The sequence below is a fragment of the Schistocerca americana genome, chromosome 11 (assembly GCF_021461395.2).
Source record: "Schistocerca americana isolate TAMUIC-IGC-003095 chromosome 11, iqSchAmer2.1, whole genome shotgun sequence".
In the NCBI taxonomy this organism is placed as follows: Eukaryota; Metazoa; Arthropoda; class Insecta; order Orthoptera; family Acrididae; genus Schistocerca; species Schistocerca americana.
The window spans coordinates 42,705,942-42,733,879 of NC_060129.1; the positions used below are offsets into that span (position 1 = coordinate 42,705,942).

Genomic DNA, 27,938 nt, shown 5'->3' on the forward strand with positions numbered 1-27,938 from the left:
CAACTGGATCCGTTTTCGCAGCAGAACCCTGACACAGCTTTTCACACTTTTAAAGCCTCACGGCTGTCCACGTAACCTTGCCATGGTGCTCGAGACGTGTCCTATAATTCACTGTAATTTGTCACATATCAGTAAAAAGATTTCATATGCAAATTGCATCCACGATAGGCGGACGGCAGCTGTTGCTGGGGTTGCGAACACTTCTGCACTGACTAATTCTTCCGCGACGGATGCCGCAGTGTGCTGAGAGTTCGCGTTTTGGTATTCGAGAATTGTAGTACTGATTTGGTATTCTAAGGATTTTAAACACAAAGCGATAGAACATGTAGAAACAAAAAGTGGTCGCGATACATCGTGTGCATTCTTTCAAAACGAAGAAAAAAGTAGTAAATTGAAGGGGATCACCATCAACTGCAGCGGGGCATTAAGCGGAATAAGCGGCGACGAGCGAAAATGTGTACCGTGCCGGGCTTCGAACCCGGGATCTCCTGCTTATTAGGCAGGTGCGGCAACCACTGCGCCATCCGGGACACAGCGTTATCGCAACTGCACTATCTCGGTACGCCTCACGGCCGATCCACGTTCCCGCTGAGCGCCACCTATCCGGAATCCCCGTTCCATTGTACGTCTGTTCGCCACTTAGATTCCCACAGAAGGTCGGATCAAAGTGGATCAATTGCCCAGCCAGGCTTATCAATTATTTGAGTGAATGGTGCCCATTCCTTCGAAACAAGACACCACGCAGATACTGCAACTGAGAAACACGATACGTAAATTGAAGTGGCAGCACTGTATACGTAATTTGATGGGGGACGACTGCTATCAGCTGCATCGGAACATTAAGTGGAATCAGTGGCGACGAGCGGAAATGTCCCGCTGCAGCTGATAGCAGTGATCCCCCTTCAATTTACGTACTGTGTTTCACAGCTGCGGTGTCTGTGTGGTGTCAGCATGACACAGATATTTCATTCAAATGAGGAAAATAAAAACAGAAGAGGAATGAATGTCAGGCCTTTCAATGAAAAATAACATATAAGACTACTCAGACTCCATAGTTTCAGATTTCCGTTCCGAAACCAAAATAATTTAACAAATTTATCTCCATCTCTTCATTGGCTGTCCTCTATCCGGTCTTCCAGTCCGGTTGGAGTGTAATGCTTGCCATGGTAGGCGCTCTGGCGGCATCCTTTTGATGTGGTTGTACCTTGTGTATTAAACCGGGGACCTAGGTACGAGGGAGATGATTCGTCGCGCCGTAGCCCTCAGTGGTTCACAACAGGCCCAACCAGTCCACCCACCGCTGTCCCACACAGAACCCAGCGTTATAGTGCGGTTCGCCCAACACCATCAATAAATCAATCCATACTGCCGTGAACGCATGACTCAAAGAAAGGAAAGCAGAAAGGTGGAAGGAGTATACAGAGGGTCTAAACAAGGGCGATGTACTTGAGTGCAATATTAGGGAAATGGAAGAGGACGTAGACGAAGATGAAATGGTAGATATGAAACGGCGTGAACAGTTTGACAGAGCACTGAAAGACTTAGTCGAAACAATGCCCAGGGAGTGGATAACATTCCATCAGAACTACTTACAGCCTTGGGAGAACCAGCCCTGGGGAAACCCTACCATCTGGCGAAATACCCTCAGATCAAGAAGAATATAGTAATTCCGATTCCAAAGAAAACAGGTGTTGATAGATTTGAAAATCACCGAACTATCAGTTTAGTAAGTCACGGTTGCAAAATACTGACACGAATTCTTCAGACGAACGAAAAAACTGGTAGAAGCCGACCTCGGGGAAGATCAGTTTGAATTCCGTAGGACTGTTGGAACACATGAGGCAATACTGACCGTATGACTTATCTTAGGAGATAAAGGAAAGGCAAACCTACGTTTCTAGCATTTGTAGACTTACAGAAAGCTTTTGACAATGTTGACTGGAATACTGTTCCAAATTCCGAAGGTGGCAGGGGTAAAATACAGGTAGCGAAAGGCTATTCACAATTTGTACAGAAACCAGATGGCAGTTATAAGAGTCGAGGGACATGAAAGGGAAGCAGTGGTTGGGAAGGGAGTGAGACAGGGTTGTAGCCTCTCCCCGATGTTATTCAATCTGTATATTGAGCAAGCAGTATAGGAAACAAAAGAAAAAATTCGGAGTAGGTATTAAAATCCGTGGGGAAGAAATAAAAACGTTGAGGTTTGCCGGCGACATTGTAATTCTGTCAGAGACAGCAAAGGACTCGGAAGAGCAGCTGAACGGAATGGACAGTGCCTTTAAAGGAGCATAGAAGATGAACATCAACAAAAGCAAAACGAGGATAATGGAACGTAGTTGAATTAAATCCGGCTATGTTGAAGGTATTAGGTTAGGAAATGAGACGTTTAAAGTTTTGATATTTGGGGAGCAAAATAACGGATGATGGTCGAAGTAGAGAGGATATAAAATGTAGAGTGACAATGGCAAGGAAAGTGTTTCTGAAGAGAAATTTGTTAACATCGAGTGTAGGTTTAAGTGTCAGGAAGTCGTTTCTGAAAGTATTTGTATGGAGTGTAGCCATGTACTGAAGTGAAACATGGACGATAAATAGTTTGAATAAGAGAATAGCTTTCGAAATTTGGTGCTACAGGAGAATGCAGAAGATTAGATGGATAGCTCACATTACTAATGAGGAGATATTGAATAGAATTGGGGAGTAGAGATCTTGACTAGGAGGGGGGGATCGGTTGGTAGGATATGTTCTGAGGCATCAAGGAGATCACTAATTTAGTATTGGAGGGCAGCATGGAGGGTAAAAATAGTAGAGGGAGACCAAGAGATGAATACACTAAGCAGATTCAGAAGGATGTAGGTTGCAGTAGGTACTGGGAGATGAAGTTGCGCAGGATAGAGTAGCATCGAGAACTGCATCAAACCAGTCTCTGTAGTGAAGACTAAAACAAAAACGGTAAGATTTGACCAAGTTTGATCGCATACGGGGGCGTTTTTCGTTTTCTACGAAATCATTCAACTGAAAATTTGAGTTACAATTTGTAACAAGGAAAATACACGGTAAAACTCGGTGCAGAATGATCAGAACCTGTCTCGCTGCCGGCTGGTGTGGCCGAGCGTTTCTAGGCGCTACAGTCTGGAGCAGCGCGACCGCTACGGCGGCTGGTTCGAATCCTGCGTGGGGCATGGATGTGTGTGATGTCCGTAGGTTAGTTAGGTTTTAATATTTCTAAGTTCGGGGGGACTGATAACCTCAGAAGTTAAGTCCTATAGTGCTCAGAGCCATTTGAACTTCTCTCGCTGCTGTTAAGCGGTTTTCCTCATATTTCGGTAGAGAGCACAAAGTGGCTGAACAAACTTTCATGAAGCATAAAGCATAGGAACGACAGCACATCAGCACGTACGGCTGGACAGTGAAACTCTCGAATGAGATTTGAAACAGAAACTGCATGATTGAAACATTGAACACGGTTATTAGCAAAAACACTGAAGATATTCAATGCGGATCAGTGTTAACAAGTTTTTAATTTCGCAATCGGGAGTAAAGTTTTTTGAAATATGACCAGTTTCGGATTTTGGAACAATGCTGCATTTCCTCTAAGACGTGGAGACTAATAACATCGCAAAGTGAAAAGTATTTTGCGGCAAGAATGTTATTAGCACCACTTCCAGTAATCCCAACGACGTAAAAAATATCGAGTGAGTTTGAATTAAAAGGTCATTATCGATGTTCTTTATACTACGTGAGTTTGCTAAATGGCGACAAACAGCAGCAAAGCCTTCCTGAGAGGATATGGGGCAAAAAGGGTCGCACGGGCACTTGGTCCCAAAATGCATTCCAAGCGGGATAAACTTTCGTAAAGATTGAGATAAAAGGCCTATCAGTGCAGATTTCAATGATAAAAGCACACACGAGAACACACCAAGCAACGTGTTGTACTTTACAGACATGATGAATCATAGACACTGTCTCTTTAGTCCATGTGTCCTTATGACCTTAATCTGCTTCGCATCCTCTCGGGCATCTTCACTGTAGTTTTCCCGCATTTAGTAACCTCACCCTGTATATTGGATTGGCAAGGAACCCTAACATGCTGTCGAAGCAAAAAATTTTTCAAACAGTCACAAAAGCATTTCAAATGCACTTTGTTCACAATGTAACGGGAAATTTCCAATACGGAACGCAAGATATTCCGTAAGGGCTTGAGATTGTTTACAGGCTAGAATAGTGCTAGTAGAGATCTCTTCGCGTGGAAATTGTCACTTCACGGAAAGTAGCAAAACAGTGAATCGCCGATGGAGAAAAAGACAGTCTCTGGCGGCTGGTGCGCGAAATGTTTGAGAGCTGTGAAACGGGAATACAGTAGTTGACGATCTAGAGTCGTACGGATTCTGGAATAACCAGTAACACCCCACCCCGGCTCTACTGAGAATCGTACTCCCATGAGTAAAACCGCTTCAAACGTTAGATTACTTTCCAACTGAGTTAATGTTAGACGTTAAGCACGTAAGTGAGGTTTGGTGGAAGTCGCATAACAGCTCTGGCTGCAACTCTGGATGAGTTCAGTCTGAGTAATTTGCGCGCCGTGATTTATGGGCCTCAAGACATAAAGTTTCTAACTGCAATACTTAGCTTGCTGTGTGGAACTTTCAACGTACTATAAGAAATTTCATTCATATTAATTGAAACCTTAAAACTTTGCCATTTACGAAACATTGATGGCATGTACCAATTCTAAAAAATTACGTCCTTCAGATGGCGTCTTCCTGTACGAATACATTCGTAGAATTTGAGATTCCAAATTGACCGCTGCAACAGCTCAGCTGGGATAAGGTGAATTGCATCCCGAATTCTCTATTTTAACTGTGTGTTTATTTTTATAATTCGTTGACAGAATCCTAATCGTAACCGGTAATCATTATCCTTCAGTTGTTGCACCATATGTAGATTGTACGGATGAAATTTTAAATAAAGGTGAAGAATTCTGCGAACACTCTCCCGGGGCATTCCAACCACTGCTGCTTGGTTACGAATTGAACGCCGTGGGCTCCGCAAGACAGACTCGCGTACATCCATGTTCGCTGGAGAACGCACACTTCTTGGTCGTCCTGTTGGTTTCTTCTCGGGGGCATACCCAGTCTCTTCAAAGTTACCAATCCAACATTTTATTGCGTGTTTCGACGGAACGGCATCATGACGTCCCAAATTAGAAAAACGTCGAAACTCCCTCTGCGCCGCTCCCGAACTATCATTGTTTTTATAAAACATTTTTATGGCTAACGCACGCTGTTGTCCTTTCCACTGATCCACGATTACTGAAATGGCAGAATGTTTACTCGCTAACTGTCACAAACCCGCAGTGCTGCCACCTGCCCATGGCTGCCACTACTCATTTCAAACATTCCCGTTACTATGTCTCCCTGTACCTCTTAATGGGTAAATTATGACAGTATTTTAAATTTTTGAATTCGGCCAATAGCTATAAGAAACTCGGAAACGAAATGTTGCCTCCTGGAAGCAGTTAGTTAAGCTTTCAACTGGTATGCGGAACGTTTTAGTCGTTTGGCAATAAAAATTCTTTGGCACAACAGTAGATGTATTGCGTTGGTGCCAACATTTTACTCCCGAAGCGGTTTGGCGAATTTCACACTACGCAGGCAGCTGTCGATAGAGCCGGTTTCTTTCTTGGCAACTTCTTGCTTTCTGCACTCGCAGTTTTCTCTTAATTCTTACGTAAGACCATATTGCGTTATCGATTCGTGCTGCAGAATCTGAGAAGACTGGAAGCATCGTGGCATAAAGACTTCTGCAAATTTAATAATTGGAAATGAGGTAAAGGAAAAGCTAAAATAGAGAATAATTCTTACCTATGGCTCGCAGTAGCAGCCCATACCCCATTTGACGCTGGTCACAAGTAGGCGATTTAACGTGCCTCATTGGCCACATGACAGCACTCCTTCATCCATCCACATTAGAATTGTATACTTCTAGGCGGAGGGCACTATCAGTAAAATTCATGCCGACATCATACTAGCCTCTGAAAGATAGTACAAAGTCCACGAAAAAAAGCGGTGTAGATAAATGGCTAAACATAAATGATACCATATGTGTAGGTAAACACTAAAATAAAATTTTTTCCCGCTATAAACGTGGTGCCGGCAAATTATTTCGGAAAACCCTCGAAAGCAGCGACACTGACCATAGTTCCTGGGAATGGCAGCGAACGAGTAAGAGAGAACTTTTGTGGACTTGAATTTGCCCGTTGACAGTGTGCAGAGAGCTTTCTGTGGTAAATTTAACAAGACTCCATTAATTTATAACACCATAGGGAAGTTGCTGAAGTATTTGTTTGGTTGAAATGCAATGTTTTTCCGTGGTAGCCGCTTTTGCTTAAGACGTCATACCACATACATTCTTCTGTAATGCCTAATGTCTGTCATCGTTGTTTTCACGTCTAATTGCTGTTTCACGTCTTCATTTCGGTCTCTGTCCCGTAATCCAAGAAGTCGCTCCAGAAACCCTCATCTCACCCAATTTTTCTTTACTCCCTAGTTTTCACTATCAAAAGAGTACATGAAAGCATACTAGCCGCCACAATGTGCAGTTTCTTTCTTTCATAGAGCTGCCGAGACACCACCTTACACAATTTTATAGCGTTAGTTTTCTTTGTATTTTGAACCACATCTGAATTAGTTATGTATATTCATATGTCTGTACTGAGATGCTCAAAAGAATTTCCCATTATTTTATTATTACTAGTTTTACTTCTCTTGCGTTGTTCTCGCCCACTGTCGTCACCACTTTTATGTACGGATATAACCATTTGATAATATTGTGAAACGCTATTCAATTGAAACACACTAGTGTCAGTACTAAAGTGATATTGAACAATAAACATAATAAACCACCTTCGCATGTGCAAACAAATTTACTTAACGGCACAAGGGACAGTTCTGCGATGAGCCGCGACACTCTAGTGTCACTTTGAAAACTTGAAAGAGCTTGAAGTGAAGTGACGCGCGCTCTAACAGGTTTGTATTTACTCATTCGAGATGTGTTGATAGTACTGTGCGCGTTTGTGCAGTGACGGCTTTTGCCGTCTGAACAGGGACTTCAATACGCGTAGTGTAAACAACTCTGAGGCTAATGACCATGTTCTCACGTATGGTAAACATAAAATACCATTCTTATTTCTCCTCATGGCCCTTTTTTCACTAATCCGGCATTCCAAAAAAGAAAAAAACACGTGGGATTGCCTTACATCAGGGTGTCGACTTAACTAGATAATAGTGAACCAACGGGGCTTTTTTGACTCCAGGGGAGTCGAGCAGTTGCTGAGATTGTTTCGGGAACAGTTGCTTGTAGGATCTTGGAAAGATAGATGGTCCATTGAATTATTGTTCGGTCGCGGCTACTCCCGCGCTTTCAACGGCCTAAGTGTTCTGCCCATAACGTTATCTGTGTGATCGTTCCAATTTGGGTTATTTGTAATTGTAATCTCTTAAGTGTTTAGTTGAATTAGCAGCCTTCATATTTGTGTGACTTACTGTGTAATCGAAATTTAGCGGATTTCTTTTAGTACTCCTGTGAATAACTTCACACTTCTTTATTCAGGATCAGTTGCCAGTTTTCGCACCGTACGGATGTCTAAACCATTTTGCACTTCGTTTTGGTCATTTGATGACTTTACAAGACGGTAAATGACAGCATCATCTAAGAGGGCTACTCAGTTTGTCTCATATGTCGTTCATATAGATCAGGAACAATAGAGGGTCTATAACACTTTCTTGGGGAACGCCGGATATTGCCTCTGTTTTACTCGATGACTTTCCGTCTGTTACTACGAAGTGTGACCTTTCTGACAGGAAATCACGAATCCAGTCGCACAACTGTGGCGATACTCCATAGGCACGCAGTTTGAAGACGCTTGTGAGGAACGGTGTCGAAAGCCTTCTGGAAATCTAAAAATATGGAATCAATTTGACAGCCTCTGTCGATAGCGCTCATTATTTCAAGAGTATAAAGAGCTAGTTGTTTCGCAAGAACGATATTTTCTAAATCCGTACTGACGATGTCAATAAATAGTTTTCTTCGCGGTACGTCATATGTTCAAATACATTATACGTTCCAAAACCCTACTGCAGATCGACATTAGTGATATGGACCTGTAATTCAGCGGATTAGTCGTATTTCCATTTTTGGGTATTGGTGTGATTTGAACAATTTCGCACTCTTTAGGTAGAGCTGTTTCTGGGAGCGAACGGTTGTATATAATTGCTAAATATGGAGTAATTGTATTCATTTTTGCCCGCCCTGTATAACTACGTATCGGTAACCATATTTAAACACGCAAGTTTTGTTGATCAGAACTGAATACTCAGGTTTCGGTTTCCAGTTTTATTTAACACGTTACATCATTGCCACGAGTCTATTGATATAACATGCCGCTGATAACAGATCAAAACGTGCTTTTGCAAGAATATCCCGCATATTCCAGGCCATCGCACATTACCACATCAGGTTTGGCAACGATGAAGTTTCTAGTTAAAATTAAACTGCAGTAACACTGTGAAAGTATTGCTGTTTAATAATACTACTTGAACAATAAAAAAATCATAAATTTATTGTATCTTCTTCGTAATTCTAGATGAATTTGCAGGAACCATTTATATCACATGGCAATTAAAACGCTTTCGTGGAAAGAAGGTAAAAAACAACCTTTCATAAAACAAAAACTGTTTCAGGGACATTTCGTGTTTCTACCAGGAACTATTAGTCACCACCCTGCAGTTCGGTTCCTTTCGAAATTAGTTTTGTATCGTTACTGTGCAATTTCATTAAGCTACAGAGGACTTTTCAGCGTACTGTATATTGCACTTCAGTGTAAATATATAATCACAAGGTGGGGGGGGGGGGGGGGGGGGGGCGCTCGTCAGGCTTCTATGAAGGACACTTATTGCCGATCACATACGTCGTGAATGTACACCGAAATAAACAAGCGTGGAATCCGTGTTATCCATATAACCTATAAAGGTACTATAATTTAGCACAAGTTTGTCTAGCTGTGGAACTGGCGAAATAACCCCAGACTTGTAAGGAATGTTCCAAAGGAGATAGGTGCTGACAAGTATGAATAATAGCGAACTATTCTTGCAATATGCTGAAACGAATTATTTGCAGAAGAGATGAAATGTGCCTCAGGGAAGATCAGTTTTGGTTCCAAAGAAATTTATGAACACGGGAGGCTATACTGACACTGGGACTTACATTGAAAGATACGTTAAAGAAAACTGACTACTTTTATAGCATTTGCAGATTTAGAGAGGTTTTGATCATGTTAACCGTCGAAATTACGAAGAAAGTGTGGATAAAATACAAAGCGGAAAGTTGTTTGAAACTTTTACATAAAGAAAACATCACTTGTGGGAGCCGGACATCAAAGGGAAGAGACAGTAGTTGAGAAGGAAGACAGGCAGGATTGTAGCGTACCGCATGTGTTGTTCAGTCTGTACATTGAGGAAATAGTAAAGGAAAGCAATCAGAAATTGAGAGGGGGGAATGAAAGTTGAGGAAGAAGGAATGAAAAGTTGGTAGTTTCCGGAAGCTTTGTAAAAAAAATCGCTAAAAATTTGCAACCGGTGAAAGGAACTGACAGTGATTTGAAAGCAGGAAACAAGATAAACCTTAACAAAAGTACAGGAAAGGTAATGGAATGTAGTCCAATTAACTCAGGCTATGCTGAGGAATTGAATTTAGGGAATACCACACTAAAAGTTGTAAACCAGTTTTGCTATTTGGACAACAAAGTAATTGATGGCCGAAGCAGAACGCTTCGTACGGAAGTGAAGTGAGAACGATAAATAGCTTGAACAGTAAGAAGGAATCGTCGGTTTGGTGATGGAAGGCAGTAGTGCGGGTGGAAATTGTACTCGGCCCTAAGCATGAATACACGAAGCAAGGTGAAACGGATGTAGGTTTGCAGTAGTTATCCAGAAATACACTTGCTCAGCACCCAAGTAACGAGAAGAGCTGTGCAGCAAACCAATCTTCGGAGTGAAAACAGTAGTAAAAGTTAGGGTTGCTTGTATTAACTGTTCTGCGGTAGATCCCAAGAGATAATCCGTAATTTTGAGTCAGTTTGTTAAATGTACCAAAATTCTCAGGAATAGTCAAAATCGGGAATTTGCCTTGTCACTATCCGGACAACCCCAAAATCATGGCTTTTTCCATATGAGGTGCATTGTGCTGCCAGGTACTCCGTATTAGCGACTTTGGTAGTCATTAGACATCGTGAGAGAACAGAACGGGGCGCTCTGCGGAACTCAACGGACTTCGAACGTGGTCAGCTGATTGGGATGTCACTTGTCATACGTCTGTACGCGGGATTTCCGCACTCCTAAACAGTCCTTGGTCCACTGCTTCCGATCTGACAGTGTAGTGGAAACGTGAAGGGACGCGTACAGCACCAAAGCGTACAGGCCGACCTCGTCTGTTGACTGACAGACCGCCGACGGTTGGGGGGGGGGGGGGGGGGGGGTCGTAATGTGTAATTGGCAGGCATCTATCCAGACCATCATACAGGAATTCCAAAGTGCATCAGAATCCATTGCAAGTACTATGACAGTTAGGCATTTCATGGTCGAGCGGCTGCTCATAAGCCACACATTACGCCGGTAAATGCCAAACGACGCCTCGCTTGGAGCAAGGAGCGTAAACATTGGACGATTGAACGGTGGAGAAACGTTTTGTGGAGTGACGAATCACGGCACACAATGTGGCGATCCGATGGCAGTGTACGGGTATGACGAATGCCCCGTGAACGTCATCTGCCAGTGTGTGTTGTGTGGTCATGTTTTTCATGGAAGGGGCTTGCATCCCTTTTATAGCGTGGTACTGTCACAGAACAGACCTACATTGTTTCTTTAAGCACCTTCTTGCTTCCTCCTGTTGAAGAGCAATTCGGGGATGGCGACTGCATCTTTCAACACAGTCGAGCACCTGTTCGTAATGCACAGCCTGTGGCGGTTACACGTCAATAACATCACTGTAATGGACTGGTCTGCACAGAGCCCTGACCTGAATCCAATAGAACACCTTTGGGATGTTTTGGAACGCCTTACCAGGCGTCACCGACCGGCTCAGATTCCTCTCCTCAGTGCAGCACTCCGTGAAGAACCGGCTGCGATTTCCCAAGAAACCTTCTGGCACCTGATTCAACGTATGCCTGCTAGAGTGGAAGCTGTCATCAAGGCTAAGGGTGGGCAAACACCGTATTGAATTTCAGCATTACCGATGGAGGACGCTACGTACTTGTACGTAATGTTCAGCCAGGTGTCCGGATACTTCTGATCACGTAGTGTATTATACTTATTCCTTTAGAGTATCGATAGTGGTCTATGCCGTTCCGCAGAGAGATAGTCTCGATTTTTGAGACTGGTGGTATAGTAGAATAGGCGTATTGGCCACAGCCTTTGTCGTGTATAACATAGTTGCTGGGAACGAAGTCTGCATAGTGTGGGAATTTTGCCTCCTCCTATGCGGGACGTTGTGTAACCTGCTGTGTTGGAATCCCTGTTGGCAAACAGATAACGGGATGACATAAAGGTTTCCGGAACTGCCTCAAGGGAAGGAGAGGAAAGTTTTTGGTTAACATTGATAGCGTACGTTAACTACTCGTTTCAGAATTCAAATGTTCATTACAACTTCAACAAAATCTTAGTGTACTGATTTGTAGTCAAAAGCCAATGGGTTGCACACAGTTGTTACTCTTCATGATTACGCTGCTGTTAAAAAAGACCCTGTGGACGTTACAGCTAAAATTGACTAAAGTCTGTAGGTTTCCAACTGTTGTGAAATGAAGTCGCTTTAACTCGTCATGGGAGCGGAGGAAAATCTTTACCAGTGTTTCCCTTTGCCAAAATGTCAACAACCAGTTGTTACTAGAATGAAATTTTCATTCTACAGCGGAGTGTGCGCTGATAAAAACTGTGTGCCGGACCGAGACTCTAAGTCGGGACCTTTGCCTTTCGCGGGCAAGTGCTCTACCGACTGAGCTACCTCGTGAATCACCCTGTATAAGTGACATCTTACATTGCTACAATAAAGATTAAAAAGGCAGACATATGACTCACACAACAACTTGGCGCCCTTCAGTAAATACCGCACTCAAGTTTGTCGGCCGGTCTTATCTGACAGTCTTTATCGATTGGAGAGCCAGCTATATCATCTTGGAAAAAATGAGAAATTAACTACATCTGTCCAGATTAGTAAATGCTAAAGAGGCACATGAACTCCAATGCAGGGGGCAACAAGCATTTTATCAGTTTTTCATACAATTACTGACGGCATTTTATAGGTTAAAATGCTGTCATAAGTGAACCATTAAGAGGTAAGTACTGTTAAAGGTTTAACACAATAAGAGAAATGCTGAAGTTATAAATGGCTTGTTTCTTGAGGCAACGTAATTCAGCGGCGCTCAGAGTTCGATTCTTTAAAAACATCGAGGGCAACGAAATGCTTGCAACCATTGATTGGTTACCAGTGTTCTGTCAATCATAAAATTGTTCAAATGCCTCCGGTAAGTCGAGAAGTGGCGCATCTACCTGGACTGCCTTGATCCATGGCTTTCGGTATGTCATGTGAGAAAAGTGCGAGTTTGGTTTCACGTGATCTTTTCTTTCCACAATCTGTGTTGGCTGGATTCCAAGAGTATGCAACAAATGGATGTCACTGATATTGGCCGTTTTCTGTTTGACTGAAGCTAGTAATGATTTTTTAAGACACGTTGGTATCGCTATTCACTAGTTCAACCATTTGTACGAGGGACATCAATAAGCTGCACGTGTTGCCCCACGCCAAGATCATTGCAAAAAAAAAAAAATGCCGAAGTCTCCGAAGAAAGTAAATGTTCCGGATTTTCTCAAGACAGTTCCGCTGCGGTTCGGACTGCAGAGGCGCGGCAAGTGAAAATTTACTCCAACTTACGCGGGACTACACGACGTCGGTCATGCTGATAGACAAGGAAGACATTCATGTGGAAGACAAACGATAATGCCGAGGCAGTCTTTTCGGCAAGTTGAAAGAACATTTGGGCAAACAATTTTCCAACGATGAGGGCGTTCATACAGCTATTCTCGATAGCCTCCTTGACTAAGGAGCGTGTTAGTTGGAACGATTGGTTGAACCGAAAGTTTATTGATTTGATGACTGTGTTGAAAAATAGCCACGTGTGTGTGACGTTGAAGTGTAGCATTCAGTGAAAATTTGCCTTTCATAATGTGTAACTCAACATTTCGAAGTCCTCTCGTACGTTAATGTAAGGGGGTCATACCCGAAGTTATCGACACGTGTTTTTCCTTAAGCAATGCTAGAAAATATTGTTACACTTCCCGCAGAATAACAAAAAGCAACAGTGTAATCGTCCATTATCTGTCGTAAATGTCCGTATCTCTTATCATTGAAGCTGTCAGTCCTGCGTTCTCAATGATCGTGGTAGACCGCCAGAAACACAGCAGCCGCTGACAGCTTCATTAATAGTTCAGGTTTATAACCGTTCTCTTTCGGAAAAAGAGGATGGCTTATTAAGATAAAACGTCACGCTGTAAGTAGGGCTGTTCTGGGGAGTTGAATCGCCCTATCCCGACAATGTGAAATTTAGTGACTTGGATTCCCTGTATTTAAGGAACCACTGTAGCCATTGACATGAAACTTTTACAGGACATTAAACTATATGTTTAGAGTCTACTGAGCTACAATAATTGCATTTCGGCCTCTGCTTTCGGAAATAAAATTTTTTAATTAAACGGTTAAAAGTTTGTGTACTTTTTGTACGTCATCCTAAATAATTTTAATTATACATAACATTACGGTCTTCTTTTAGTTGAGTAGATTCAGGATATGTAGGTTATTACTCCCGAAAATTCAAACGCTCTACTCGAAGTGGCTTCTAAGATTTAGGGAAAAATGCAACAGAAAACGTAAATTTTTCAGGAACGGCTTCTAAAGTTTCAAAAGACTGTAACTAAATATATGCTTAATTTTTAATTTTTAGTCACTCACAAGTACCCTGCACGATACTGTATATCCTCTTGATCTTCTTCCAAGTTTTTCTTCTTTCTGGACTCCTTAGTGGCTAACTCTGTGCTCCATACTCTACTTTATCAATGCGATCCTTGTCCATCCTCTCCTGGACGTCACAAATACAAACGCCTAATTTAACCTTTATAACACAGCAATCTACAGCCTTCTATAAAAATATTGTATATATATATTCGGAAATTTGCAAATTTTATGAGAATGAAAATTTGAAAACGTTATTTTTTTCCGTTCTAACTCTCCTTATCCCAAGTCCTCCGCTTATCCTTTACTTGTTACGTAACGAAACGTTGAGCACACTCTGATGGCCCTACGACTTATCTTAGAAGAAAGATTAAGGAAAGGCAAACCTACTTTCCTAGAATTTGTGGACTTAGAGAGTATTCCAATCAACATTGTCAATAGCTTTCTCTTTAGAATTCTGAAGGTGGCAGGGGTAAAATACAGGGAGCGAAAAGACATTTACAATTTGTACAGAAACCAGATGGCAGTTATAAGAGTCGAGGGACATGAAAGGGAAGCAGTGGTTGGGAAGGGAGTAAGACAGGGTTGTAGCCTCTCCCCGATGTTGTTCAATCTGTATATTGAGCAAGCAGTAAAGGAAACAAAAGAAAAATTCGGAGTAGGTGTTAAAATCCATGCAGAAGAAATAAAAACTTTGAGGTTCGCCGATGACATTGTAATTCTGTCAGAGACAGCAAAGGACTCGGAAGAGCAGTTGAACAGAATGGACAGTGTCTTGAAAGGAGGGTATAAGATGAACATCAACAAAAGCAAAACGAGGATAATGGAATGTAGTAGAATTAAATCAAGTGATGCTGAGGGAATTAGATTAGGAAATGAGGCACTTCAAATAGTAAAGGAGTTTTGCTATTTGGGGAGCAAAATAACTGATGATGGTCGAAGTAGAGAGGATATAAAATGTAGACTGGCAATGGCAAGGAAAGCGTTTCGGAAGAAGAGAAATTTGTTAACGTCGTGTATAGATTTAAGTGTCCGGAAGTCGTTTCTGAAAGTATATGTATGGGGTGTAGCCATGTATGGAAGTGAAACGTGGACGATAAATAGTTTAGACAAGAAGAGAATAGAAGCTTTCGAAATGTGGTGCTACAGAAGAATGCTGAAGATAAGTTGGGTAGATCACATAACTAATCAGGAAGTATTGAATAGAGTTGGGGAGAAGAGAATTTTGTGGCACAATTTGACTAGAAGAACGGATCGGTTGATAGGACATATTCTGAAGCATCAAGGGATCACCAATTTAGTATTGGAGGGCAGCGAGGAGGCTAAAAATCGTGGAGGAAGACCAAGAGATAAATACACTAAGCAGATTCAGAAGGATGTAGGTTGCAGTAGGTACTGGGAGATGAAGCAGCTTGCACAGGATAGAGTAGCATGGAGAGCTGAATCAAACCAGTCTCAGGACTGAAGACGACGACGACGACGACGACGACGACGACACTAGGAAGTTCAGGCCAGCGCTGTACATTTGCACATCGTGGGTGGGTGGGGGCGGGGGGGGGGGGGTGTTGAAATGTGCGACGCCTTTTATAGTCAGATCCACGGACAATGGTGGTGGGCGCAGAGCGAAGCACGGACGAGTATTGCATTGCTGACAATTCAGCTATTGCTTTCCGCATGAGGAAAGCGTGTATCCTGCAAATTATACCCGTTCCTTGCTTATGCGGAATCTATCACTTTCCATCATCAGCTATGGTAACTGGCAACGAATGGAATAAAGATTAAACAGTTCGCTTCGATCAGGGCTAATGATCACTCTTAAGTACGGCATTCAGAGCAGAGTGCTCAGGAACACTCCTGAACGCTCTTTGGCTGTCAGAGAAAGCGTGACGTAGGTGCGCAGAATAAGCCTAAACTAGACAACTCGTGACTCGAACTATATAGTTCCACGAAGCATTACTGGTTCAGATGGCCACCAGGAAGTGCCTATTCGAATGTTTGTCTCCCTTGTCATATGTTCGCTTTTGTTTCCATGGCATAAATGTACTTCAAGCAGATTATCCTGTATAAATATCTCATAAGCTGGTATTATATGTGAAGATTAACGTAAACTGAAACATTAGCACATGAACATTTGTACGTTTTGGGCCTAATTTGAGCGTAATACATAGGAGTGTTGATATCTATATTCGTTTGAATATCCATAATGTCTGGCAGCTAGTTGATTTTATAGGATCCTGTGAAGTTTTGTCATTCCTTAGAAAATATTAATCGAAAAAGAAAATGAAATTAATTGTACAATTTCTGCGCCTCTGATTCTGCAATTGCTGCTTTGCTGATTCCTCGGACGTGAACGAGTTAAGCTGTGACGATGATACCCTTGTTCTAATGAACTCCAAGTTGCAAAGCAATGCTGGAAAGGCTTTCGAAAGTTCATATGGATTGTCCTTTACATGTGAAGATTTTCAAGAAGGGTCCAATTGACAGTACAGTTAATGACATGCAACAGCACCAGAATAAATATCAGTAGAACATAAACCTAAATCATCATAAGCATCAGCAAAATGAACAACTTACGGTTTCTGGTTACTTGTGCAGCAGAAAATTGTCAAAAATCTAGTCGATGACAGGGTTAGTGTTTGTCCCATCTCAAGTGTCACCACATTCTGAAGATCAGATTTACTAATTGTTGATATTAAAGCAGGGTATCTTCGAATTTAAAGATAGAGCAATCTGTTTCCTATATTATTTCAAAGAGCGATTGTTCTAAGGTTCTGCAGTCAGTACATACATTTAGCACGTGTCTAAAACAGGACAACTTGTACCATGTTCCCAGGAAATAAAGAAATTATTCAGTGTGCACATAAGCTGGATGCGTCTATATCTACAGGATTACTCTGCATTTCACAACTAAATGACTGGGAGAGGGTTCATCGAACCACCTTAAAGCTATTACTCTTCCGTTCCACTCTCGAATAGCAAAAGTATAATCAAATGTAGACAGAAAATAATTTTGTGTCTAATGGATGTGGCATGTATGTTCACTGTTTCACTACTGGAATGACAGTAAAGCAAAAAAGTTTCACGAAAAAGCATACATGATCCCGTTGCTCCGATACCTCATCGCAGGACTAAGTAAAATGCCGTACAGAATTGATGCTCATGGAGTAGTAGTAGTAGTTAAATTCAGTTGCGACCAAGAAATATTTCTTATAATATGTACTGCGAACTATGGATGGAGAAACAGGCAAATTCCATATTTTTGGATTTCCGGAAGGCATTTGACACGGTGCCCCCATTGAATGTTACTAACGAAGGTACGACCTTATGGAATACATTTATAGCTGTGTGAGTGGCTCGAACCCTGTTAAGTAACAGAACAGAATTTAGTATGTTGTACTCGATGGCGAGTTTTCATAGGGTATCGTCAGGAGTGCCCCACGGATGTGGGATAGGACCACTGTTGGTGCTCCATATACGTAAATGATGTGGCGGATGAGGTGGGCAGCATTCTGCGGGTGTTTGCCGATCATGCTGTGGTGTCCGGTATGGTGTCGAAGTTGAGTGTCTAGGTCCTGAACTGCGCGTCGTACATTCATATTATTTTACAGGTACACAAGTATATGTGGTTACTGTCTGTAAAATAAGTTGGGGAATGGGGTTAGTAGTAAAGACTAATAAAGTAAAACTTCATGGAAAAACAAAGATATACATAGTATGTGACAAACTATTCATTATTTTGTGGAGTGTCAGCGAAAGGTTTGGAACTGTAAGTTTGTTCGGGTTTCGCTATGTGCTCTTTTTCTCACACACTGGATCAATTTAGTCTGGGTTATGCTGTGAGTTTCGGTGCCTCAGGACCTATCGTAACTTAAATACTTATTGTGTTAAACTTTTGTCGTAAGACTACAGTATTGAGTATATTATGGCAACGGTGTAAATTTCTAAACACTCTCAAAAGCCGTCAGACGGCTACATACAACCAGGACTGGTCACTCAGGCTGCGATGGATATGTGTAGTAAGCTGAAACTAACCGCCGAATTAGTCTAGCTGGTGTGGTGGTTGTACAGTTTGCCGGATAGTAACACTGTGGATGGTGGTGTGATTACGTCGCGTTTCTTCGGATTTATATGCAGATATTGTGTAGGATCCAGATTGATCGAATTTATTCAAGAGTTCTTACTAGTAGTAAGAACTCTTGACTGAATTCTATAGCTTGTAAGTCAGGTTGAGCGAATGACTCTTCAGTGCTATGCCGTCTGGATACAAAAGACTGAAAGACGGATTTGTGGCTTTCGTGTTGCTGACGTTGTCGCCATTGACTCGGTAGAATTCCTATTGTTTGCGTGTAGCCTTCGAACAGTCCCTTCCCGTCGACCGTAGAGAACAAGGAAGGAAAGCTGCAATGCTTCCAACCTTGATAAATGTGGGAAAAGTCCGTTTGACTAGCGAGGACAGAGACGGGGCTTCCTGGAGCTACACGTGCGCGCGCGTCAGTCACCTTGAACTGTCGTAACGAGTACTACACGTCTGATACGGCAACGGTTGCGCAGTGCAGAGGCAGGTGTGCGCGTGATGAGCAAACACGGGCCCCACTACGATAAGCCGTGGAGTTGAATGGGGCGGTGGTACTCGCACGGTAGCTGAGGCAGGCAGTGTTGGTGTGAGCCCGGGGGCCCAGCACAGGTGACTGTGTGGAGTCAGCTGATTATAGCCGGGTCTCCGAAAGCAACAAAAGTGCCACTCCAGTGGCGTCTACGAAGTCGTGTGGGGAACACCCAAATTCCACTCGCGTGACCTCACCATGCCACCAAACTTAATCGCTTTAGCTTTGACATTTCCCTTCCCCCGCTAGCGATTAACATCAGAAACAGGCAGTGAAAACCTCGTAACTCCACGTGTATGATTATGAAGTTATTGAAATTAAGAGTTTTCACAGATACATGTAGCAACTTCCTGTATCACACATTTGCACCTGTCATTGCCTGCCATCGAAATAGAGTAGCCACTATCTTGATTTGGCGCTTCCGAAGCTAATGTGCGTATTTGGTTGTTTCCGTACTTCATTACGAAATTACGCAGTTTCAGTGATACACCGCATTATGGATCACCGCAAGGTTCGTAGTTTGTAGTCCGGTTTGTTGTTGTACAGGGGAAGGAAGTGAGACTTCTGGATGTAAAAGCTATATGTGCGCATAATCGTAAATTTACATAGTGAATACACTGAGGAGCCAAAGAAACTTGTACAGCTGCCTAATATCTGCCGCAACACGACGTGGCATGGACTCCTCTAATGTCTGAAGTAGTGCTGACACCACGAGTCCTGCAGGGCTGTCCATAAATCCGTAAGAGTAAGAGGGGGTGGAGATCTTCTGAAAAGCACGTTGCAAGGCATCCCAAATTTGCTCAATAAGTTAACTGTCTGTAGTTGGTGGCAAGTGGAAGTGTTTGAACTCAGAAAAGCGGTCCTGCAGCCACGTTGTAGCAATTCTGGACGTGTGGGGTGTCGCATTGTCCTGCTGGAATTGCCCAAGTCCGTCGGAATTAACAATGGACATGAATGGATGCAGGTGATCAGACAGGATGCTTACGTACGTGTCACCTGTCCGTCGTATCTACACGCATCATTCCAAATGCACACACCATTACAAAGCCTCCACCAGCTTGAACATGCAGACAGGCAGGGTCTATGGATTCGTGAGGTTATCTCAATACCCTTACATGTCCGTCCGCTGCTGATATGCAGGGTCCATGGATTCGTGAGCTTGTCTCCATACCCGTATACGTCCATTCGCTCGATACAATTTGAAACGGGGACTCGTCCGACCAGGCAACATGTTTCCCGTCATCAACAGTCCAATGTCGGTGTTGACAGGCCCAGGCGAGGCGTAAGGCTTTGTGTCGTGCAGTCATCAAGGGTACACGAGTGGGCCTCCGGCTCCGAAAGCTTCAGTGTAATCATAAGTTAGGTATTACATTCGGTAATATTTAACCATAGATTACTAAACCCTTACAAAACTTAAGAATGCTGTAGGGTATAGAACTGGACTTTTGTGCTTAATTCGGTACGTAACATACCATTGGCGATATAATAATTGCAATCAAATAATTCATAACCTGTAGTTATGACCTCCTTCGAACAAAATCTGCAACAAACTTTACGACAGTTTAATAGCAGTGTGACATTCCCCTTTAGTGTTAGTTAGCTGATATGGGGGTGGAAGTGTAACAAAACCTACCAAATGAGTCTACAGGGCACTGTAAGTAGCACCCAAATCATAAGTAAGAAAACTGAAATTGTAGTTTTGAGAACGTGTAGTATAAATATTGGAGGTATGACAGGTAATCGCCAGATGTCAAATAGCAAAGAGCCAGTTCTAGTTTCACTCGACTAAGTACTGCATCTCTAATGTATCAGATTTTTTAATAGAGCTCGAAACTCGGCCCTAAAATCCTCGAAATTTAATTTAGTTATCCAGAGTGGTTAAAGAGTCGCTTTTCGTTTGTTTTTGATGCCCGCGTGTTACTTCTGTGAAAACTCACTATGAAATCAAACATTTAAAACGTACGACTGGTTTTGACAGCAGCGTGTGGCAACTGCGGAACGCATATCGGAGTATCTTGTTTTAGGAGACCTACACCCTCCGACAGCAACTAGTAATATTCGGAATCGCGATTAAGTCCAATTCTGGAGCTTTTGTTCGTCCACGGATCGGTTCAACTTGAACCTACAGTACGGCCATTCGGCTTTTAGCCGTTTTGTGGAAAAGGTGGTGACGTTCTTCATCAAAGATTAAACGTTGTCGTAACAAGCGCAAACCCTGACAATAATTCACCAAATCCGGGAATTAAGTACATTTCATTACAAATATAAAATTCTTGGTCTGTGTGATGGAAGACGAGTTTGTGTGGTATAACCCCGATGCTAATTTGTAGCATCATTGTTGCATTTAGATATCGTTGATAGTAGCTATCTTTGGTTGCAGGTATAGACGTCGCTTTTTATGCTGCTATCCATTTTTCGCTTTGTGTACTGGTATCGGCGTTCCAAAATGTCTTACAAAGCGATGATTTCGACACCATATTGCGTCAGTCGCCGTGATTCGTGGATATTTATATTGATTTCTCTTCCACCATCCACTGCACCGTTTGTATCCACGTACTTTAGTTTTGTATTTTTTGTTATGATCTAGGCAGTTTTCAGACTTTGCATTACCACCGCCCAAGACCCACAGTTTCCCGTGGTTGTTGTGCTTGTTAGCTTCAACATTACTTTCAAGATTTCGGGTGTTTGATGTTTGTATTTTGGCGGCATGGAAACGGTTAATATCATTAGGCGCCATTATGGGATGATTTTGTTGCATTTTGGGGCTTGTTATGACGCCATTGGTCAGTCACAGCATGGTACAGAAGGTTCAGGTGCATCCCCGTGATATGGTTTTTCTATTTCCGCAACGGATAGTGGCGTTGTAGTTTGTTCTCGCAGTTACAGTCAATGTAATAGATATTTTTTGTTGCGCATTTAATTCTCGATTAGTTTCTTTCCTTATTTCATCGGAATTTTACATTATCAAACTAATAAAAAAACTGGTAACAATTTTACTTTCTATTCTAATAATTGAGCCGGGATCTAAAGGTTAATTTGCACCTTGCTTTATTCTCTCAATAATGGTAATAGAGTAGGTAGTAGTGGATGTAAATTGCAATAGTTGGCAGCGATGAAGAGGCATATAGCTTACCATGCTAGTCACTCGTATGCGTCAAACGAAGTCGAAATTGAGGTCTATTTGCCGACTGGTCGCACAAAAATAAAATTTAGCTACCTTTTCGCTTGTAATGAGAACTTAAACATTTCCATTACGTAGCAAACAGTTGATTCCGTGAGCGGTACATTGCAGAACAGTTCAAAATAACAATCTTTATTTGGCATTTCGTGTCTTAAATGTTTGCAAAAAAGTCTCACTGGGTTACTTACCGTTAAAAGCAGTTGTGCCATCGAACGTAACGTTTCATACGCGTAAAAGTTACTTACGGGCTGAAACTTCCTGGCAGATTAAAACTGTGCCGGATCCAGACTCGAACTCGGGATCTTCGCCTTTCGCAGGCAAGTGCTCTAATCTGCCAGGAAGTTTCATATCAGCGCACACTTCGCTGCAGAATGAAAATCTCATTCCACTTACGGGCTGAATCTCTCTGAAATAATTTGCTCTCTCTCTCTCTCTCTCTCTCTCTCTCTCTCTCTCTCTCTCTCTCTCTCTCTCCCCCCTCTCCCCCCCCCCCTCCCCTCTCTCTCTCTCTCTCTCTCTCTCTCTCTCTCTCAGCAGAGGCTGGAGTAGGAAAGAGCGTAATATATTCAGTACGTATTTTAATTAAGACCTCTTAACGTTAAACTGCATTAGATGTTCAGAAGCACGTCAAATTCAAAATTAATTTCAAAATACTTTGTCACGGACGACTTCATCAAATGCTTTTCTAACTGTACTTAATTTTTTCATTTCCTGGTTTAACAGATTGTCATTTAAGTCCGCTGTACGTATATTACATTCTTGTTGCTGGATTAGAAGTTTGCAATCACGTCTACTTTATACAGACCAGAAATATTCTAGTAGTATTGTGGAATTGTATGCTCTATCCTTTTCCAGCACCCTCGCAGCAAATCGGTCTTAGATTCGTCTTTTTGCTGTTGTATTGAAGAATTTGAATAGTACGCCTCTTTCCATTCCTCAGCGATGTGCAGACGAGCTAGATTACCAATTACTGTAAATGCAAATGATCTTGGAGTAAGATGACGACGGCATTGCTAGGTACGAACTTAAGTGCAGCTCTCCCAGAACTTGCTTTTCAGGTACACTTTCGCAAGTAACCAGTTTCCACGCAAGGCGACGTGGCAATTTCCGCACATGTAAGCCTACTTCGTTATCTCCTCATTCTGCGTTCTACATTTTCCTCCATTGCGTCTGCCATGAGACGTGCAGTGCAGAGGGAAGTCGGCTGTGTACGTGCTTTATAGTTTGTCTGATAATAGTTGAAGTATCGTTGTGGATTGCGTAATACTTATCGCGCACGGCCTGGACAGTATTTCCACTCGATGTACTGAATACTGTATATCAGCTCTTTTTACATGTGGATAAAAGTTTACGCCAATAATGAAAGTACCGCATTTGGCAGGGGGACGGTATCATAATCCACCTAGATACTCCAAAAAGACGCGTGTTTCCTTGCTAATATCATTGCCCAACAGTGGCGCATTGTCAGAAGAGAGCAAATGTTCAGACTGCTGCAAAGCCAGTTTTGCAACGCAACGGTAAAGGTGAGATTGAAATGGAGCGACAACTGGAAACTACGCGGGACATTGCTCACATTCTGGCGGTAAATGGACAAAGCACAATATCGTCCAGTCGTCGTGCAATGGTGGCAACAGTACGCGAAGACCGCACAGACGCTGAGAGGGAAGAAAGGCGATAGTGTCGACCATTTCCAGGCAATCGAGGAGCTGAATGTTCCGTCGTCAGGGATCAAAACTACATCCACAGTGTGTGCAGACATTGCGGTGGAGGACTGTTTTATGACAAAAGTATTTTCCGCCGTTTCTGCTGCTTCTGTAAACATCCCTGTAATTTTGCTGCTGTTTTGTAATCCGACAGCTGCGATTCATCTCGGCGTATATTTGCCATTTGGATATAGTTGCGTGCTGATTGCTGCTGTATTTGCCATTTGGCCCGTTCTCACATGTGGAAGGGCAGATATACTACACTGCAGTACGTATTTGGATTCGGACTGTTTGGAGCTTGGTTCAAACATGCCGAGACCACGTTGTAAAGAGAGCCTTAACTCTAGCAATACAACGGTATTTTCCACAACGCGCAATACCAAGGGGGAGGGGATATTTTGTGTCCACCCTGAAATAATTAACGATTTTTGTCTATTAACAATATACCTTTTAAAAGAACTACTGATGTGTAATCGGGATCCATAACCTGAAAATACCTTTTAGCACACATTTTGCAGTTACAATGCACCTTCGGTATTGTAGATTACTGACTTCATTCCCACCACAAAAAATGGAAATTTCGTTCATTGTTGTGGACTTTTGCTCAGGCTCTAAACCTGGAATTACTGAACACGACCTTCATAGAGCAAAGTAACATCCACTCGTACTACTGAGACTTAAAATTTTGTGTTAAGTTTAACTGAAAAATTTAAAACATATATGGAATCTAGTAGAAAGATTCATAAAGACAATACTATCTCAAAATATAGAGAATTAGATTACAAAATTTTCAAAAGGAGGTCATAAACACACACACGCACGCTTTTGTATTGCGAGGCTTAACATTGCACTGTGCTTGAAAACGTCAACGTAGATCTTACAGCCGCAATAAAATATATTGCCAGCTCTATGCGGAATTACTGCGAATCAGTTCTTAAAATTGTGTATTCCGATTGGTATTCATAGATCAGTTAAGTCTTGGATTTAAAGAATAGTTACGTGCTGTTTTCCTGGTGTTGACGATCGGGCCTCACAAGCGCGAAGTGTGCCATCTCGTCGGTAGATAATCGCATAATGACGATAATCGTCGCTGGTACTCGTAGAAGCGTGCGTGCGTTATGCAAATTACCTCATCAGAGGTCGGCTCCTTTTCACTCTGCGTGAATTACTGCTGTGTTACGTGTCTTCTCTCAGTGCTCAAAGCTCCCGCCAGCTTCGTTAGTGCTTGCTAGACGCACTATCCAGTGTTCCATTTGTAGTAGCGTATTTCCATTTAACGGAAGCGATGTCAGAACTTGTTAGAATGGCAGTAAAACTTTCTTACTACCATAGTTATTTACTATCGTAACTATTTTCGTTATATGTTGCGAGGTCTGGTTTGACACAGCACTCCATGCAAATACATCTAGTGAAAGTCTCTTCATCTCTGCATAACTGCTTCAACCATGCATCCACCATAATCCAACCCGTAAACCCACACACCCCGATTCTTTAAAGAATCAAACCAACGTATGTGAAACTGCTTCAGTCGCCATGCGAGAAAAAGTTCAGAAATGTTCTTTATTATGTATAAAGTCAATAAGTGCTCGGATGAATATAGTCTGAATAATTTGTGCGCCGTGAGCTATGCTTACCGGAGACGTAAACACAAATTTCTAACTTTAATACTTGACTTGCTGTTAAACATATTATATAAGATTATACATACACAACCTGCAAATGGGATTATGTGACTGATGTAGCCGTTCAGTAATATAGACGATGTAAGTTATCAGCAATTAGCCACACACAGTAACAAAACATGCATGCATGCATGCATACATACATACTATGTAAATAAAATTAACTTAATATAAATTTCAGATTTGATCTGTGAAACTTCGTATTTTACTTAAAAGCCATTGCATGTTTTGTGTTGTCAATTAATTGATTATTTTTTGTTCACGTGTGATTCACAACCCTCATCCCTCTGGTTTCAGATGTATGGTGGTATGCGTGGCATCAAGGGTCTGGTGTGTGAAACTTCAGTGCTGGACCCGGAAGAAGGCATCCGCTTCCGCGGCTACTCGATCCCGGAGTGCCAGAAGCTACTGCCGAAGGCTCCGGGTGGCAACGAACCCCTCCCCGAGGGCCTTTTCTGGCTGCTCATCACCGGTGACATACCCAACGAGGCTCAGGTAGGCTGCAATCCTCAGTCCTGCAGGGGTTGCAGTGACGGGTGCTGCGCCGTGAGGTTGAGTTGTATTGTTGTTGGTTTATAAATAAATGAAGGTGTTAAGGTACTGAGAATGTGCTAGCTTTCTGACGAGTCCTTCAGAGCTGGAGATTACACGCAAACCTGTACGTGCGGGCACAGCAGATTGACAGGGGCGAAGGGTTGTGAGATGAAGTTGTGGAGGGGGTGAGGAATTGGGTGACGACGGTTGGGGAAGGGCATGTGCTGCTCTGCTCATTTAATTGGAAACATTTATTTGGTGTATCAGAATTACTTCTTTGCACCGGTATGCATTCCAAATGAATCTAAATAAGGGTCACCAGTATCATTCTAACCCCTAAGACAGGGTTATGTTCCTCACAGCTCCAAACTAGATAATTGAAAGTCCTTAGCTAAGTAAAGCTGAAATCCTAAACACCTTTTTCCAAAGCTGTTTCACAGAGGAAGACACACTGCGGTTCCTTCTCTAAACCCTCGCACGAACTGAAATCACTCGACAGTAAAGTCCACTGGACCTGACGGGATACCGATTCGATTCTACACATAGTACACAAAAGAACTTGCCCCTCCTAACAGCCATGTACCCCAAGTCTCTAGAGGAACGAAAGATTCCAAATGATTAGAAAAGAGCACAGGTAGTCCCAGTTTTAAAGAAGGGTTGTTGAGCAGATGCTCAAAACTATAGGCCTTTATCTCTGACATCGATCTGTTGTAGAATTTTAGAACGTTTTTTTTTTCTTGCATATCATGTCATTTCTGGAAACCCAGAATCTACTCTATAGGAATCAACATGGATTACGGAAACAGCGATCGTGTGAGACCCAACTTGCTTTATATGTTCATGGGACCCAAAAAATATTAGATACAGGCTCCCAGGTAGATGCCATTTTCCTTGACTTGCGGAAGGCGTTAGATACAGTTCCGCACTGTCGCCTGATAAAGTAAGAGCCTAAAAATATCAGACCAGCTGTGTGGCTGGATTGAAGAGTTTTTAGCAAACAGAACACAGCATGTTTTTTCTCAACGGAGAGACATCTACAGACATTAAAGTAACCTCTGGCGTGCCACAGGGGAGTGTTATGGGACCATTGCTATTCACAATATATATAAATAACCTGGTAGATAGTGTCGGAAGTTCCATGCAGCTTTTCGCGGATGATGCTGTAGTATACAGAGAAGTTGCAGCATTAGGAAACAGCAGCGAAATGCAGGAAGATCTGCAGCGGATAGGCACTTTGGGCAGGGAGTGGCAACTGACCCTTAACATAGACAAATGTAATGTATTGCGAATAGATAGAAAGAAGCATCCTTTATTGTACAATTATATGATAGCGGAACACACTGGTAGCAGTTACTTCTGTAAAATATCTGGGAGTATGCGTGCGGAACGATTTGAAGTGGAATGATCTTATAAAATTAATTGTTGGTAAGGCGGGTACCAGGTTGAGATTTATTGGGAGAGTCCTTAGAAAATGTAGCCCATCAACGAAGGAGGTGGCTTACAAAACACTGGTTCGACCTATACTTGACTATTGCTCGTCAGTGTGGGATCCGTACCAGGTCCGGTTGCCAGAGGAGATAGAGAAGATCCAAAGAAGAGCGGCACGTTTCGTCACAGGGTTATTTGGTAAGCGTGATAGTGTTATGGAGATGTTCAGCAAACTCAGGTGGCAGACTCTGCAAGAGAGGCACTCTGCATTGCGGTGAAGTTTGCTGTCCAGGTTTCGAGAGGGTGCGTTTCTGGATGAGATATCGAATATATTGCTTCCCCCTACTAATACTTCCCGAGGAGATCACGAATGTAAAATTAGAGAGATTAGAGCGTGCACGGGGGCTTTCCGACAGTTGTTCTTTCCGCGAACCATACGAGAGTGGAACAGGAAAGGCAGGTAATGACAGTGGCATGTAAGGTGCCCTCTGCCTCACACTGTTGGGTGGATTGCAGAGTATAAATGTAGATGTAGAACTACTTTTGGAAAAGATAGAGATCTGACTACTGGACTGGGATACCTTCACTATTAACAGTTCATTACACCACACTAACAAGTCTTATCAATAATCTCTACATCAAAGTGACAATATAGTTTATAATTAGTATGGAGAGAGTTGCACAAATACATCATCCTCAAAATAGCTTAGAAATAAAAATTAATGGGAATGAATTAACCCTACTCAAGTCCATC

The 27,938-nt window shown here is 42.4% G+C and overlaps 1 protein-coding gene across 2 annotated transcripts in view; it reads left to right on the forward strand.

Moving 5' to 3' along the window:
* Positions 1-27,938, forward strand: part of LOC124554161 (probable citrate synthase 2, mitochondrial) — a 236,619-nt gene that overhangs the window by 154,360 nt on the left and 54,321 nt on the right. For both annotated transcript variants that reach the window (XM_047128232.1, XM_047128231.1), the window contains exon 3: positions 25,520-25,717. In XM_047128232.1, the coding sequence (XP_046984188.1) occupies positions 25,520-25,717 (198 nt within the window). The remainder of the gene's footprint in view (positions 1-25,519; positions 25,718-27,938) is intronic.